This window comes from Ictalurus punctatus, chromosome 20 (assembly GCF_001660625.3).
Source record: "Ictalurus punctatus breed USDA103 chromosome 20, Coco_2.0, whole genome shotgun sequence".
Classification (NCBI taxonomy): Eukaryota; Metazoa; Chordata; class Actinopteri; order Siluriformes; family Ictaluridae; genus Ictalurus; species Ictalurus punctatus.
Genome location: NC_030435.2, coordinates 3667919 through 3683183, shown reverse-complemented (window position 1 = coordinate 3683183; position 15265 = coordinate 3667919). Strand labels below are relative to the sequence as shown.

Genomic DNA, 15265 nt, shown 5'->3' with positions numbered 1-15265 from the left:
CAACCTCCCAAAAAACATGCTGGTCGGTCGAATGGCTAGTCTAAATTGCCCCTAGGTGTGAATGTGTATCCAGGGTAGATTCCAGCTACACGTACCGAGGGTTATGTTCGTGGGATAGGCTCCAGATCCATCATGAGACGGACCAGGATAAAGATGAATAAATGAAAAGAAGTTGCACTGGTCAAACAAACCAATCAGAGAACTCGCTCTCGGCACTAGTGCTAATGGTGCATGCAGGGCACACCACAAAAAACACAAACACAACAACAGCCATTTTGTGGTCAAGGAAGCTTGAAAATGACATTTGGTGGCGTACCCTTGCTTCCATGTAAGGACCCTTGGATTTGCCAGCCACAATAACTTCAAACATGATGCTTATGGTGTCCGTAAATCTGACCATTATAAAGGATAAGTATAGCATTCTACACAGATATGGCACCAGGGTCAAGCTGAGTCAAGTCAAAATCTTTGCGAATCCTGTCATAAGCGGTGTGTATCGGTGTGAAAAGAGGATTTGCTATCAGGATAGGGAGCAGCGTTGACCTGGGGCACGGACTAAACCGTAATGCGAGTTGTGCTGTCGTGGCTGAACGATATTGCTGAAATGTGAGTCGTGTAAGTCCCAGAGTCAAATAAATAACAGAGAGCCGAGAGATAGAGCAAGCCCCAGTGGAGCTGAACTAATCCCACTCTTTACCTCAGAGAGAGAGAGAGAGAGTGTATGTGTATACATGCATACTGTGCGCTCAACACTGCGCAGAGATCAGACACTCGTCCAGATACACACACTAACATTCAGACACAAATATGGACATTGGTATGCTGACACGCTGTGACCCAGAGCTCCCTTTCAAAACACACCGAGAATGGAATTCAGTGTCGCAATCTGTCACTCTCTCTCTCTCTCTCTCTCTCTCTCTCTCTCTCTCTCTCTCTCCCTCACGTTCTCTCTTTCTCTCTCACTCTTTCTCTCTCTTTCCCTCACTCGCTTTCTCTCTCTCTCTCTCTCTCTCTCTCTCTCTCTCTCTCTTTCTCTCTCTCTCTCTCCCTCACGCTCTCTCTTTCTCTCTCACTCTTTCTCTCTCTTTCCCTCGCTCGCTTTCTCTCTCTCTCTCTCTCTCGTGCTACCTCTCTTTCTCTCTCTCTCCCTCGCTCTCTTCCTCGCTCTCTCTCTTTCTCTCTCTCTCTCTCTCTTTCTCCCTCTCTTTCTCGTTCCCTCCCTCGCTCTCTCTCTTTCTCTCTCTCTCTCTCCCCCTCGCTCTCTCTCTTTCTCTCTCCCTCTCTCTCTCTCTCCCTTGCTCGCTTTCTCGCTCTCTTTCTCCCTCGCTCTCTTTCTCCCTCTCTCTCTCTCCCTCGTGCTCTTTCTTTCTCTCTCTCTCTCCCTCTCGCTCTCTCTTTCTCTCTTTCTCGCTCTCTTTCTCTCTCTCTCTCTCTCTCCCCCTTGCTCTCTCCCTCTCTCTCTCTCTTTCTCCCTCTCCCTCACTCTCTCTCTTTCTCTCTCTCTCTCCCTCACTCACTCCCTCGCTCTCTCTCTCTCTCTCTCTCTCTCTCTCTCTCCTGTCTACACTTTTCCTTTTCTAGTCTCATTTCTCCTTCTGCTACGCATTCCTCGCCATGCCTCTTTATAGTTAAAAAATGTGACTGAAATTAGCGACACATGACTGTCTAATGCCTGCACGCCATTTTTATACCTCTCTTCTTTCTCTCACTTTCTGTCTCCGCTTGTCTAATGGTCCGGTCTTGAGAAGAAAGGTGTGTCTGAGATGTGTCTGCTGAACTTCAAAAATTAAAATTCTTTTTAATGTGTGTATCCATCATAACCAATGCTTACAGTAGATATCACGTACAGCATGCAGCTGCAGTCCTGTTGAATTCTCAAGGCTGATAGGTGTGAAGATGTTGATTCATTTTTCTATAACAACAGCTCTGAGAGTAGTTCGGGCTCCAAGGTAAATCACAGGTTGCTATTAATGCACTCGTTCTAATACGTCAATCATTTCTATACTTGTACTTGTATGGCAGATATTACAGTTCCATGTAATCCAAAACCAATTATAAATGTTTTGTTGTTTAACAAAGAAAAACATTGTTGATTTGGGGAACATTATTTAACGTTTAGGGAAGGAGTCTCCAGTGCCAGTGCTTTGTAAGCGGATTTTGTGTTTAACTTTGCTGTTTACTGTAACATGCCAGGCTGTGTTATAAGGGGGAAAATTCTTTATAGATGCTATAACGTAAGTGATAAGAGAAATTCGCTTGTTTCGTAAAAAAAAAACATTTTTTACTAAATAAAAAAATGATTAGCGTTGCCAAATTGCTGTGGAATAAGAGAAATAAATAAAACACTTCAAGACTTGGTGTAATTGGAAAATAATCTACCACCATCCAGTTATTCAGTTACTTACTTAGGCAAAACAGCATGATATCTTGCAAGTAAAGCTATAGAAATACCGTCATTTACACCATTCATAACATTTTGTCTGCATTTGTAATCCTGAGACATGTAAGGACCTCAATGCTGTGCCAAGTCTTTTTCTGTCCCTTTGCACATTAAATATGTGATACCATAGCCCTTAATAATAATAATAATAATCAACATTGTCAAGAAAATGTCGTAAACACTCGTAAAATATCCCTAAGAAGCTCAGTTGTATTTCAGTGATTAATTAAATGCTGACTTTCCAAATGCAAAGTGATATTTATGAAATCTGAAAATGTTTTTTTTGTTGTTGTTGTTGTTGTGTCACTGTGAAATGCCCAAAGAAATTAAACTTCACTAAAGCAAAGATCTCGCGAAATTGTAACAGCTCACAGCTTGGGTGCCGACTGTTGGCACAACAATATCAGTAGGATTTCAGGAAAGTAGCCGGTGATAAGGCACTTGGAGCTGGATAGTAAACACACCCTCAATAAGGGTTCTGGTTCTTTATAAATATGTAATTAAACAGCTAATCACAGCCACAGTCATGTTTGGATATATTAGTGAGCATAGATTTAGGTCAAACACATGCGCAAGCATTAAAAAAAAGCCTAACTTTATGAAAGACCTTAAATTACTGAGATTAATGAGGTATTAATAACTGTATAACTGTACTGTATAATCATTCCTGAAATTTATTCCACAATATTCTGCAATAAAAGTTGATGTTTATTAGCTAGGGTGGTTAGCAGGTTTGCCTCGCACCGCCGGGGTTGGGGGTTCGGGTCCCACTTCCGCCCTGTATGCATGAGTTTGTATGTTCTCCCCGTGCTCCGGGGGTTTCCTCCGGGTACCCTTGTTTCCTCCCGCAGTCCAAAGACATGCGTTGTAGTCTGATCGACGTTTCCAAAGTGTGCCCTGCAATGGGTTGGCACCCCGTCCATGTTGTCCCGTGCCTTGCGCCCCGAGTTCCCTGGTATAGGCTCCAGACTCCCCACGAATCTGTGTATGATAGGCGACATGGAAAATGGATGGTTGGATGGTTTATTAGCTAGTTTCTGTAATAATACAAATCAACAGAGCAAATTAGTTAGACGTATGAAAAATTTTAAGTGGTTAAGATTAAAGTGGGGGGTAGTACTTGACTTGCGTTAATAGAAACTTCCGGTAGCAAGATAGCGGGTTAGGACGTATACTTGAACAGCACCCGCATGCTACATTCCAATTTTGGCAAAGGTACAATATTTTGTTAACAGATTGAATGCACTTTCACACTCTAGCACTCTAATCACATCCCAAATTTCAACAGGATTGTCAGATTTACAACAAGACGACTCTGCGACTGCAGAACAAGGATAAGAAAATTAATCAACACCTTCTGACCAATCACAATCAAGAATTCAGCAGCACTGTGGTTTATGCAGAAATGTATAACACACATGTAAGAATGCTATAAATCAGGGTTTCACGTCAATGTTTCCTTCAATTGCCACGTTCCAGAGACACTGTACAGCGTTTCTTTTGCATGTATTTATAGTCCATCCATCCATCCATCCATCCATCTATCTTCTATACCACTTATCCTTCCTTCAGGGTCACGGGGAACCTGGAGCCTATCCCAGGAAGCATCGGGCACAAGGCGGGGTACACCCTGGACAGAGTGTCAATCCATCGCAGGGCACAATCATATACACACTCACACACCCATTCATACACTACGGACACTTTGGACACGCCAATCAGCCTACCATGCATGTCTTTGGACTCGGGAGGAAACCAGAGTACCCGGAGGAAACCCCCGCAGCACGGGGAGAACATGCAGGCTCCGCACACACAGGGCCACGGTGGGAATCGAACCCCCGACCCTAAAGGCTGTATTCATAGTATTTTATTTAATTTACTTCTTTTTGTTCATTTTTGAATTACCCGGACTTCATAAGCAACATCACATGCTCACTGTTATGTTTCCGCGTCATTCCAAAAGTGCACAGATCATCCGTTAAGCGCGGCCGATAAAAAGTTTCTGCTACTTTCTGCATTTATAAACGGCAAAAGTAAAAGAGACTGTGTGTTGTTATGTTCGTCATATATTCCGAGTTGTAAAATATTATTGGTATTTTTTTAACTAGTTTCTTCATATAAAAAATTTCAGCCAGCGTGTTTTGTGAGGCTCTTTGTTCGAGCGCACTTTAAATAAAAAGAGCTGTTTCTTTGAGCTGTAAGGCTGATGACAAGGCCTGAGACAAGCACAGGCACACACTCACAAAGGCATATAAAAGCACAGATTCACACACACACACACACACACACACACACACACACACGCGGTTCAGGCTATGGTCAGCTCAGTGTCTCTGTCACTGCAGCCTGAAAGCAGAAACACAGACAGACACATCTTTACAGTTACGATAAATGACACATTGAAAAAAAAGTGCAGTGTTTGATTCAATTCGCTCACACCACTGCTCTGTTTAATTCTTGTTTCTGATTGGTCAGAAGGTGTTCTATAACAACAGACAAGAAAGTGACAGGTTTATATTAATACGCTTGCTCCAATGCTGTATATTATCACTGATGCACATAATCTAATCCTGATCATTTGTTTATTTAACATCATTTTTGGAAGGGTTAGTGGGTTAGGGTTTGGGGTTAGTTTTAGGGTTAGGGGGTTAGGGTTAGGGGTTAGGGTTAGGGGTTAGGGTTAGGGGTTCGGGTTAGGGGTTCGGGTTTGGTTAAGCGGTTAGGATTAGAGTTTCTCATTGGTGTTCAACAACAATAAATATAAATAAATGGTTAAAAGTACAATGTTTCAGTTGCACATTGCTCTGGTATGAGATGAATAAATCATTTTGGGATTATTGGGAAATAATAAACTTCAGGGTGGTAACAGTAAATCCACTTGACTCTTTTCCTAGAACAGAACATCCCCAAGTGGTTTATTCCTTTCTTTACAGACTTTTATGTGTGTATATATATATATATATATTTGCTAGATGTTAGCATCAAGCATTAAAAGGATATGGATCTCAGAGGGATGCAAATAGATTTGCACGGCCTGGTGTGTAAAATTCGAAAAAGGCGAGTGTGCTGGAGATGTTTTATTTGTCCTGGCCAGACATGCTTGCTTTGCAGAAGCTTCCCTCAGCTGTCAGCTCACACACCCAGCGACACGCACGTGCGGACTCGCGATTAACACAATCGCAGGCGTTTGTGTCGCTGTACAACCAAGACTTCTGTCCTTCTTCCATTCTTAATAGCAAAAAGAGGCCTTCGGTTGCAATTCATGTCTCGAAAACCTCAAGAAAAAGTGATTTTGTGATGATTTTCTCTCTCTCTCTCTCTCTCTCTCTCTCTCTCTCTCTCTCTCTCGCAATAACAGGCCAATATAAAATATAAAAGGAGGGCAGAGGAAATTCTGGCCAAAGACAAGGAGAGATATGGAAAGAGAGATATAGAGAAAGGGGGATGAAAAGAAATGAGTCCGTACGTTACAATTACAGAACCCCGGCAATTAAGCAATCAAAGCGATAAAAAAGAAAGGAGGAGGAGGAAGAGGTATGAGAAAGGATTTCGCTGCCTGGTGCTATTCAGGACTTTTCAATTTAGCCCCCGATGAAGGTAATGAGGAAAATAATTATGGCTAAAAGCCATTGAGTTCCGCCTCCATTCCACCGCTCTTCCATTAGAGTTTTAATCACGCCATGCTCTCTTTCCAACGCAATAAAGGTGTGTGATGAGGAGAGATGGAGATGAGAGAATGGAAGTTAAGAGTGGATTAAAGACCAGAACCGAGATAAAGATTTTCCATATTCACGTCAGGAAGGGAGACGAAAAAACGTCCAATTGTTCTATATTTTTTATGTTTATTAGGTAAAAATCATGGTTGTAGTTTATACTTGAACTCTGCTAGCATTAGCATGCGGCCGTGCTTAAGCAGAGTATTCGGACTTCTCGTACTTATCCACTAAAAGAAGTTTCAAAAAGAATTACAGTTGTAATCTTTCATCAATTCAATCGTATAGCATTTTTTATTTGAACAACTTCTTGCACATTCTTGTCGCCAATTTCCAGCGTTGGAGTAATGGTCCCAAAATTTCCCAGTTGGAATTCAGACTGAACGTTTCGTCGCCAGTCCTGAATTTCCATGTGTATACAAAAGTTTTGGCACCCCTGGCCAATTCTCGTACTTAATTACTCTGCTTTTCTACCTGAATAGAAGTTAATACAACAACTACATGGATAAAACATGACATATTTCTACAAATTTTAACACACGATAACTTCACTGACGTACGTAATACAAATATATAAAGTTTGGGCACCTCGTCAGTACTTAGTAACACCCGCTGGTGCAGAAATCATAGTCGCAAGCGGTTTGTTTTTTAGACTCATGCTGTAGGATATTTGTCCATATCGATCGTCCCTGGGATGAGCACGCGAAAATCTCCATGAAAACGGCAGCAGCTCTTAGGTACAAATCTACAGTTTATTATTCATTAGACGTACCCAGGGTGCCAAAACATTCACACACAACACGTTGATACTCAATTTCCTTTTTTTTTTTTTTTTCCTGCTGCACCGTCTCGGTCTCAAGGGTTCTCCTCACAAACAGGCCTCTAAACAGCAATGCAGCAGACAGAGGACACCGAGACGTCCTTTTGTCATACTGATTAATGAACTCTCATTCATCTGAATAATTAGTTGCTGTTCTGTTGGTCTTGTATGCGCTAAAGCATGTAGCATCAGGAGGCTGGAGACGTGCCACGTTCTCACAACAGATCTGAAGTCAGCAGGCGCCTATTTATCATCGCAGGGCTTTGACGACTTTCCTTTTTGCTGACCTGCGCATACTTATAAAGGCTAAGTACGGGTTTACATTAATCTGATCAGCGTAACGAGACGCTCGTCTCTCGCGCCGTGTCTCCCCTGAGGACGAGCGCTCAACGAGAAGCTCTGACCCCTCTCAGACGTCGCGATATGTTTTTAATATGTTTTTGAAGAAATTCCCATCTCTTTATAACTGTTAATAACTTAAATGAATTTAGCTGTGGGGTTAAGGTTAAGGATTCTTTTTCATTTTTCAATCCTCATTCCTATTTTTGTCTTATAATACATCACCCAGACGTCTCTGAATAGGGTCTCCGCTTGAAATGTACAAAAAGTGGCTTTGGCTTATTTGATAGATTTTTTTTTGCCGGAACGCATGATCAGTCGCTTTCAGATTCCAAACAAGTGAGAAACCATGACCTTGACACACACTAGCAGATTTAACACAGCCCCAAAGGGGGTTGAGTCTGGATTTAAGCTGAAATATGTGTGAAATGAGATATTCCCCTTTAACACGCATGAAAAATTCAACATATCCACCGCTTGTCTTGGTGCACACAGGGTGCCGAGATCATGTTACGTAGCGGAAGAATGGACGTTGCTGGGATGTTGAGATGTTAGCTAGAATCATGATAGCTGTGTGAGTGCGCTGACAGATCTGTCAACACCTTCCCCATTCTGTGGGCGTAGATACGAGAGATCCGTCTGTGATCGTGTGTACCAGTGAAGTGCGTTCGCTTTCTCAGACGATTAGCAAGGCAACTTGTCAGGGCTGGTCATAGAGGAGTCCAATGCATTCGAAGGAGAAAAGCTCATGTGTCCATGTGTCATCGTTAGGCAGAGCTTTTAATGACTCCTGCTTTGCACCAGATGCTACACACTGAATAAAGCCTCTCTTCCTTTGCTCCTCCACTTTTCGCCCCCTACCTTCATTTCTCTTTTAACTTCCCTCATTTTCCTGCATTACCATTTTCAAGGAGATCAGATGGACGGCATACCAATAGTACTGCGAGACTTGAATAAGAATAAGAATCGAGCTCTTTTTGCTCACATAATGTAGAGTCTTACGCTAGAATATATTAAACAAATATGCCTCAGGAGAACCGCTTTCCTGTTTACTTTTAAATTGCTCGTTGATTAGTAGATTGGCGATCATATGCTGTAGACTTCACGTCCCAGAAGCCTCCAAGGCCTCATTTGTGTATCACATGACCATGCTGCTGGATACTGGCCTGCTTTGTCAGTGGTGTGTTAGTTTTATATATATTCAACCATAGACAGTATTTCACGAAGCGAAGTTATTCACTTGAGACATTTTTATTTTTGTCTAAAAATGAAGGTTTTTAATGTTTTCCATCCTCCATAATGGTGTAATCTTTTGGAGCTGGAATCATGTGACCACCAACAGCCTGTCACAAAATCTTTGTTCAAAATCTTTGTTCAAAATCTACCATGCTAGTCACATTTAGCCATCCCTATAGAGTATTTTTAGACACGAGCAGACAAAAAGTAAAAGTAAATGCGTATCCATATTAGAGTGGACAGGATATAAAACTGACCAAAGGCACAAACACCTGCAGTTAATATCTAGTTTGGATTGCCTCGGGCGAATATCAAATCATCGATGGCGTCATTGAGCTTCGTATTTTTACCCAGTGTGGTATGAGAAACCTTGCTGCAAACCAGCATGACTGTGACAAGCTGAACCACCCAAACAGCACCTCTTCCTCTGAAACACGATAAACGCTTTAATCGCCTGTCAGTTACGTTTTCCCTTTAGCTCAGCGTGTACATGTGCTATCATCTCACAGTGTGTGCACTTTCAAACAGTGTGTGCTTCATCAGGTGTGTGTTTGTGACCTCAGAAATCGGCTCTCACTCATATGGTATTATACCACAGCGCTGGTGAATTCGCCAGTCAGTCAGTACGTTTACATGGACAACAATAATCCGATATTAACCCCGTTAAGACGATACTCTGATTAAGAAACTAGCATGTAAACGGCGATTATTGATGACCTTAATCCGACTAAAGTCATACTCGAAGTAAACACAAATGGAATTAAGACGTGTGGAGTACTCCTGTTTTAGTCGTATTATCGACGTGCGTTACAGACATGTACACAGCTTAATCACACTATTAACGTCGTGTCAGAGTTTTAACCGCATTTTGCGACAGGACCCGTACACACACGGCAGCGCTCAACCGTTTTACGGCAAACAAGAGAGCACGGCTGCGTCACAAACCGTGTACTTAAATACTGTATAGTAGGAGAAATACATGGATCTCAGCTACTATATAGTAGGCAAGTACGCGGTTTGGGACGCAGCCCACGGCTTCAAGCGGTCATCTATCTGCACGTACAGCACGGCAAATAATTAACCGCACTCGAAGCTTACGTAAAATTAAAAATAAAAACACCCAAAACTGTATACGGTCCCATAACGAAGACGAACTGTACGTCGATACGTGAAATTCTGGAGGGAACGTCGGACGGCGTGGCGCGGTGACGTAATGACGTGTGCCGTTAATCGATCTACGTTCTATAACATGTAAAACCTGAACATGAAAAGAGTATTCTAAAACCGACTCATGTAAACACCTTAATCACAAAATTGTCTTATTCAGAATAAGGTCAAAAATTAGATTACTGCTCTCCATGTAAACGTAGTCAGTAAGTGTTGATTAATTTCCTATAACAGTACTCTCCGAAAGTAGTTCTACTTGCAGGACAAATCACAGCTTTATATCAATGTTCTCGTTCTAATACGTTATCGTTTCTATAGTAACAGCTCATTCACAAGGAAATTGTGAGCCTAATAATATACAGATAAATAAAAGTTATTGAACAACGACAAACGTATAATCATTGACATGGTAGAGTTTATTGTTAGAAGGCATTATTTAACATGAACGGAGGGAGTCTTCCATGTCAGGGATTTGTATGGGTCAGTAGGTTTTCCACCCCGAGATGGTTCTGGTACAATCTGTACTGATTTTTTAAATTTTTTATTTAATTTGTCCTATTAATTTCACGAGAGAGAAACGGTGAGGGGCTGGTGAAGGAATCATTATATAACGTATAACGTAAGCGATAACAGGTACAAACTTGTTTTGTGGATGTTTCACACATTAACTCTAACGATCAGTGGTTAAAAAGCACAATGTGTTATTTGTTAATACATTTATAATTGTAATCATAGGCAGATTGCTGCGGTATAAGACACGCCAAAGGGGATTACTTTCATATAAAAGCCTTTTCTGGCTTTTTTGGACACGTTTCCTGATTTGAACACCATTACCTGTGATGATGTAAAAAAAAAAAAAAAGAAAAAGAAAAAAAAAAAAACAATAACTGAAAAGCATGGCAAGAATCGAGCCTCATCAGAGAGAGAGATTCTCAGGCCAGGATGAGCCATCGATCCTCTCCTCCCTCAGAAAAGCTGTTTTTTTTTTTCTTCCTCCATTTGGTACATCGATAATGGTGGAGCGATCAGTCAGTACTGGTTTAAAGATTAGTGATGTGGGCAAATGACGAGCGAGCGAAAGGTCACCATCGGTCTGCTGACATCCGATCTGAGAGAGTCATTATCACTGAAGCAGGGTTATCTCTCTTTCGCTGTCCTCTCATTCCTGGTACAGGTAATGGATGTTTGTTGGGTTGACATTAAAGGGGTATTAATAATGAACAGACAGGAAGGTGTTGTACCGGTCGGCTGCAAACGAGTCCAAAAAGTTGAGTCATTTATTAGAAATGAAAACAGCATTTCAGTCAGGTGAAATCTGACATACAAATATCTAAAAATGGCGATCTTTCCTAGCTGTTTGAGAAATCGTATGAAATTGAAAGTGTATCGTTTTAATATTGTTATAACGGCATCTGCTTGTCCACCACCTCGAAACTTTCCACCGCTCAACCAATAGGTTTCAAACGATCCCTCTATGCGTACAAATGAAATATTGTAGTGCTGCGATATTAAGAGAAATTCCACTTAGAAGGACTCGAGTGGTGAAAATAGTCATGAATTTGGTTCAGTAGGGTGTAAAGGAATCAACGACGAGGTGGCACGACGCAAAGCAGAGATAACGTTACCACCCAAAAGTCGGCCATTTTCCAATAAGAGGATGTCTACAAGTATTTTACTCCTCTTATACCGCAGCACGTTGAAAATCTTTACAATTGTCCGTCATTTATTGTGAACAAAACATCATACAATATTGTGTATATAGTTACATTTCATGTCGTGGATCAACTTCCTGACCAATCAGATTCGGCAAATTATTCAATGGCACAGTGGTATAAAAACATACGGTATAAACTCGGTTAACATTTCAGTCAGGACACACTTTTTTATGTTTATATTAGTAAAGAATGATGTGATGTGATGTGATTGATTGATTTATTTATTTATTTATTTATTTGAGGAATGCCATCTGATAAAGTTGCATTTGATATTCATGGCTAATGAAAGACAAAACAATTCCTTGTCGTTGATTCAAACATCTGGACAAGGGGAGTAGATGATCATCTGGAAAGATGATCTAATTCTTCCAGACATGTTTTTCTATCTTAGTGGGACCAAATGTCCCCACAAGGATAGGAAAATCTGACAGGTTCGATCTTGTGAGGACATTTCGTTGGTCCCCATTGTCCATTTCCAAAACTGCAGCTTTCATTAAAAAAAAAAAAAGGGTTACGGTTAGTGTTAGATCTAGGTGTAGGAATAGCATTGTGTCAGTGAAGAGTGTGTGTGTGTGTGTGTGTGTGTGTGTGTGTGTGTGTGTGTGTGTGACCTGTTGATAGCATGAGTGTGTGGAGAGCTGACGTAGTGTGCAGTAGTTTTCCATCAGATAAAGCCCAGAGAGTGGAGAGTCCCTGGCACTATGCTTTGATTAACACTGATGCGAATAGCAGATTGCTCTCTCTCTCTCTCTCTCTCTCTCTCTCTCTCTCTCTCTCTCTCTCTCTCTCGCTCTCTCTCTCTGTGTGTGTGTGTATGACATGAACGAATGAACACTGGCCCGGAGATCAGAGCCACTTGCCGGAGATGTCAGGACGTTCGCCTTAATCCTCGTGTCTCTTCAGTAAGTGATCGCACTGAGACGTCGTTTCTGTGTGCTATCCAAACTCCTGAAGCTATCAAAAACAATTCAGGAAATAAAAACCTCTCTCTCTCTGTTGCTTTTTATCTTCTCTCCCCACATACAATGTACGTCTCTGTTCATGTTCATAGCTTTATTGGCGTGAATTATGATAAGTTTGAAACAGGTTGGAACAATAATAATAACCAAGATCAAGATGGGCTCAATATTATAAATTTGTGAGAACGTTCGTGCATGAACGAACCTGTATAAAATGTTGTGTATGGCTAAGTTGAAGCTGAGAGGCAGATTAGCACTGACGGCTTTCTTTATAAGGATCAAGCAAAACCCTGAGAAATTGTTCTTACAGCTTAGAATTCCTACCAATTTCCTACAATTCCTGAGTACAAGTTTGTAACGCTGGCACTGATCAGCTTCACTCGGGTTTGAGTTTGGAATGTCTTCTTCTCCCTCTGTCAGAGGTTCAAACACCGACGCTTTCACTTAATTTCACTTCACTTACTTCAACTCTGACGTAGAAACCAAGTGGGCGGGGCTGAGGACTCTTTGCATGGTAAAACCCAATGGATGCGCTGCTTGTTATTAAGTAGCGCTCACTGTCTTCTTATTATTGCTTAGGTTTTATTACTGCTAACACAAACACCGATATTACGTAGAGAGCCGTAAGTGTTTATTTATTAAAGAATGACACCATACATATCATTTATAGTTCCATTTAATATTGCGGAACGTCTGCGAAACAAGTTCCTGTTATCACTTACATTATAGCAACTGTTAGATATTATAATAAAGATCATTTTTTTTAATTGTCATGTACACGCAAAAAGTCTTAGAGACCTTATCGTAGCATGAAATTAACATTTACAAAGCGCTGACACTGGAGACTCCTTCCATAAATGTTAAACATTTACAGTAGACTTCGCCATATCGACAATTCAATTCGTTGTTGTTTTTTTTCCTCTCATAAATAAATAAATAAATAAATAAATAAATAAATAAATAAATAAAGCATAGCCTGCTCTCTTGTTTTCTCACCAATTTGCCATGTCTTCGAAATAGAATTTTCACTCGCGATCTGTCCAATCGAGTGCGACGGAAGACGTGGATCACGTCACGTCGCATGCGGCGGTTAATACTGGCACCCCAGGTGGCACCTTCTCACGTTCATCGCCAATTTTTGCTTCCTCTGTCCCTAGAGCTCTCTGCATTCTATCACTTTGTCACATTGTATTTTCATCTTCACTTTATTTTATCTCCCTGGCTAACCCAAACTCCCCCCACACCCCCACCCACTTCCAAACCACCACCCCCCTCTATCTCTCTCTTTCGATCTCTCTCTCTCTCTCTCTCTCTCTCTCTTTATTTGTGCCGCTCTACATTCTGCTGTCCTTCAAGAGATGAAGTTAAAAACAGCAAAGACAAACACATACTGACACACATCAGTGGCCTGAAACAATTGATGTGCCCAAACAGACTTGAACAGAGGCATGTTAATTAAGGCACACGGGATGAAAGTCGTTCAGATCAGCCTTTCAGACATAGCAAAATGAAATAAAGAAAATATTTACTCTAGACGTTGATTAATTTGTCCTCCGGCTTGGCGTTGTTTACAAAATGGTCACATAAAGAACCAAGATTAGCTGTCATTAGTGTCTGCTTTTTTTGTAAAATGACAATGAGGGCAATGGGATTAAGGATAAAAGTGGCATTGTAATTACCCAGAATTCTCTGGGGGTGATGATTACTATGATGATTTTTTATTTGTGTGTGTGTGTGTGTGTGTGTGTGTGTGTCTGTGAATGATCCAATCAAGAAAGAAAAAGAGAGCGAGAGAAAGTGAGTGAGCTATGTAAGTGACGCTATTAAATGCTGCATTGCATCCTGGGAGTGATCGGGAGGGAGACGGGTCTTGGGTGCGTCTGCGGGGTGTCCGATATGACGGCAGCTGAAAAACATCATGTGACGCACCCTTGTGTACTTACGCTCCTTAAAGACACAGACACGTATACACACACACAGACACTTTATTAGTTTTAGATGTGCTGTGCTTTTTCTTTTGCACCAAACACCCTCTGATTCACAGTGTGCGTCACACACACACACACACACACAGCTTACACGTTGTTTATCGGAAATGGACATGAAAATGGCTTTGATGCTTTTAGGAACAGAGCTTCTGCAAGAGCAGTGATGTCAGTGAACGGGAAATATACGAGTGTGTCACCTGACACCTGAGTCCCGCGGCACTGTTGCTAACTGTGTGTGTGTGTGTGTGCTGGTTCAGCTGAGGTGAACACTACACGATCCTCCACTGTAAGCTGCAACACGCACTCTCTCTTTTATGATCTGTGCAGTTCAGAAGGTCAGACATATCACCTGGGTTTTAAATCCAGCTTTACAAACACACTCTCTTTACATTCCACATATTTTCTATCCCTAATATCTCTCGGCAGTGTGTGCACGTTTTACCTCCAAAGCACACGCTGTAGAAATACTGCAAGGTTTACCACACATTTACATAACATTCTGTTCAACTTCTTGTGCACTAAACTATTATTATATCAGGTAACCTAACCTATATAGGTGCATTTGTATCATTAAAGACATAGTAATGCTTTACTTCCTTTATCCATCCATCTTCTATACCACTTATCCTTTATCCACGGTGGGAATCAAACCCCTAACCCTGGAGGTGTGAGGCGAACGTGCTAACCACTAAGCCACTTCCTTTATTTATTTATTTTTAAATTAAAACGTAATAACTTATTCATATTAAACATATGAATATCTTTCAAACGATCATTTGCATATCATGGTTGTACTCTCACGGTGAATAATGCAGGCGTTATGTGTCAGTCTATATAGATACCTATTTACCACAGTACTGCTGGATTCTGGAATCTGATTGGTCAGAA

At 41.2% G+C, this 15265-nt stretch overlaps 1 protein-coding gene and 1 long non-coding RNA gene across 18 annotated transcripts in view; one reads left to right on the top strand and one right to left on the bottom strand.

Annotated features, from left to right (window-relative positions):
- Positions 1–15265, top strand: part of LOC108280598 (muscleblind-like protein 1) — a 111738-nt gene that overhangs the window by 59774 nt on the left and 36699 nt on the right. The window contains exon 1 of one of the 17 annotated variants that reach the window (XM_047162662.2): positions 12016–12332. The exons of the other annotated variants lie outside the window; for them this stretch is intronic. Coding sequence (XP_047018618.1) covers positions 12258–12332 — 75 coding nt within the window. The 5' untranslated portion in view covers positions 12016–12257. Of the gene's footprint in view, positions 1–12015; positions 12333–15265 lie in introns of those variants that run through there. 17 annotated transcript variants of the gene reach the window in all.
- On the bottom strand, positions 3097–13604 carry LOC128628848 (uncharacterized). Its single transcript, XR_008393091.1, has 2 exons — positions 13386–13604; positions 3097–3421 (listed from the first exon to the last, which is right to left on the bottom strand). It is a non-coding gene; the product is annotated as an uncharacterized LOC128628848 (long non-coding RNA).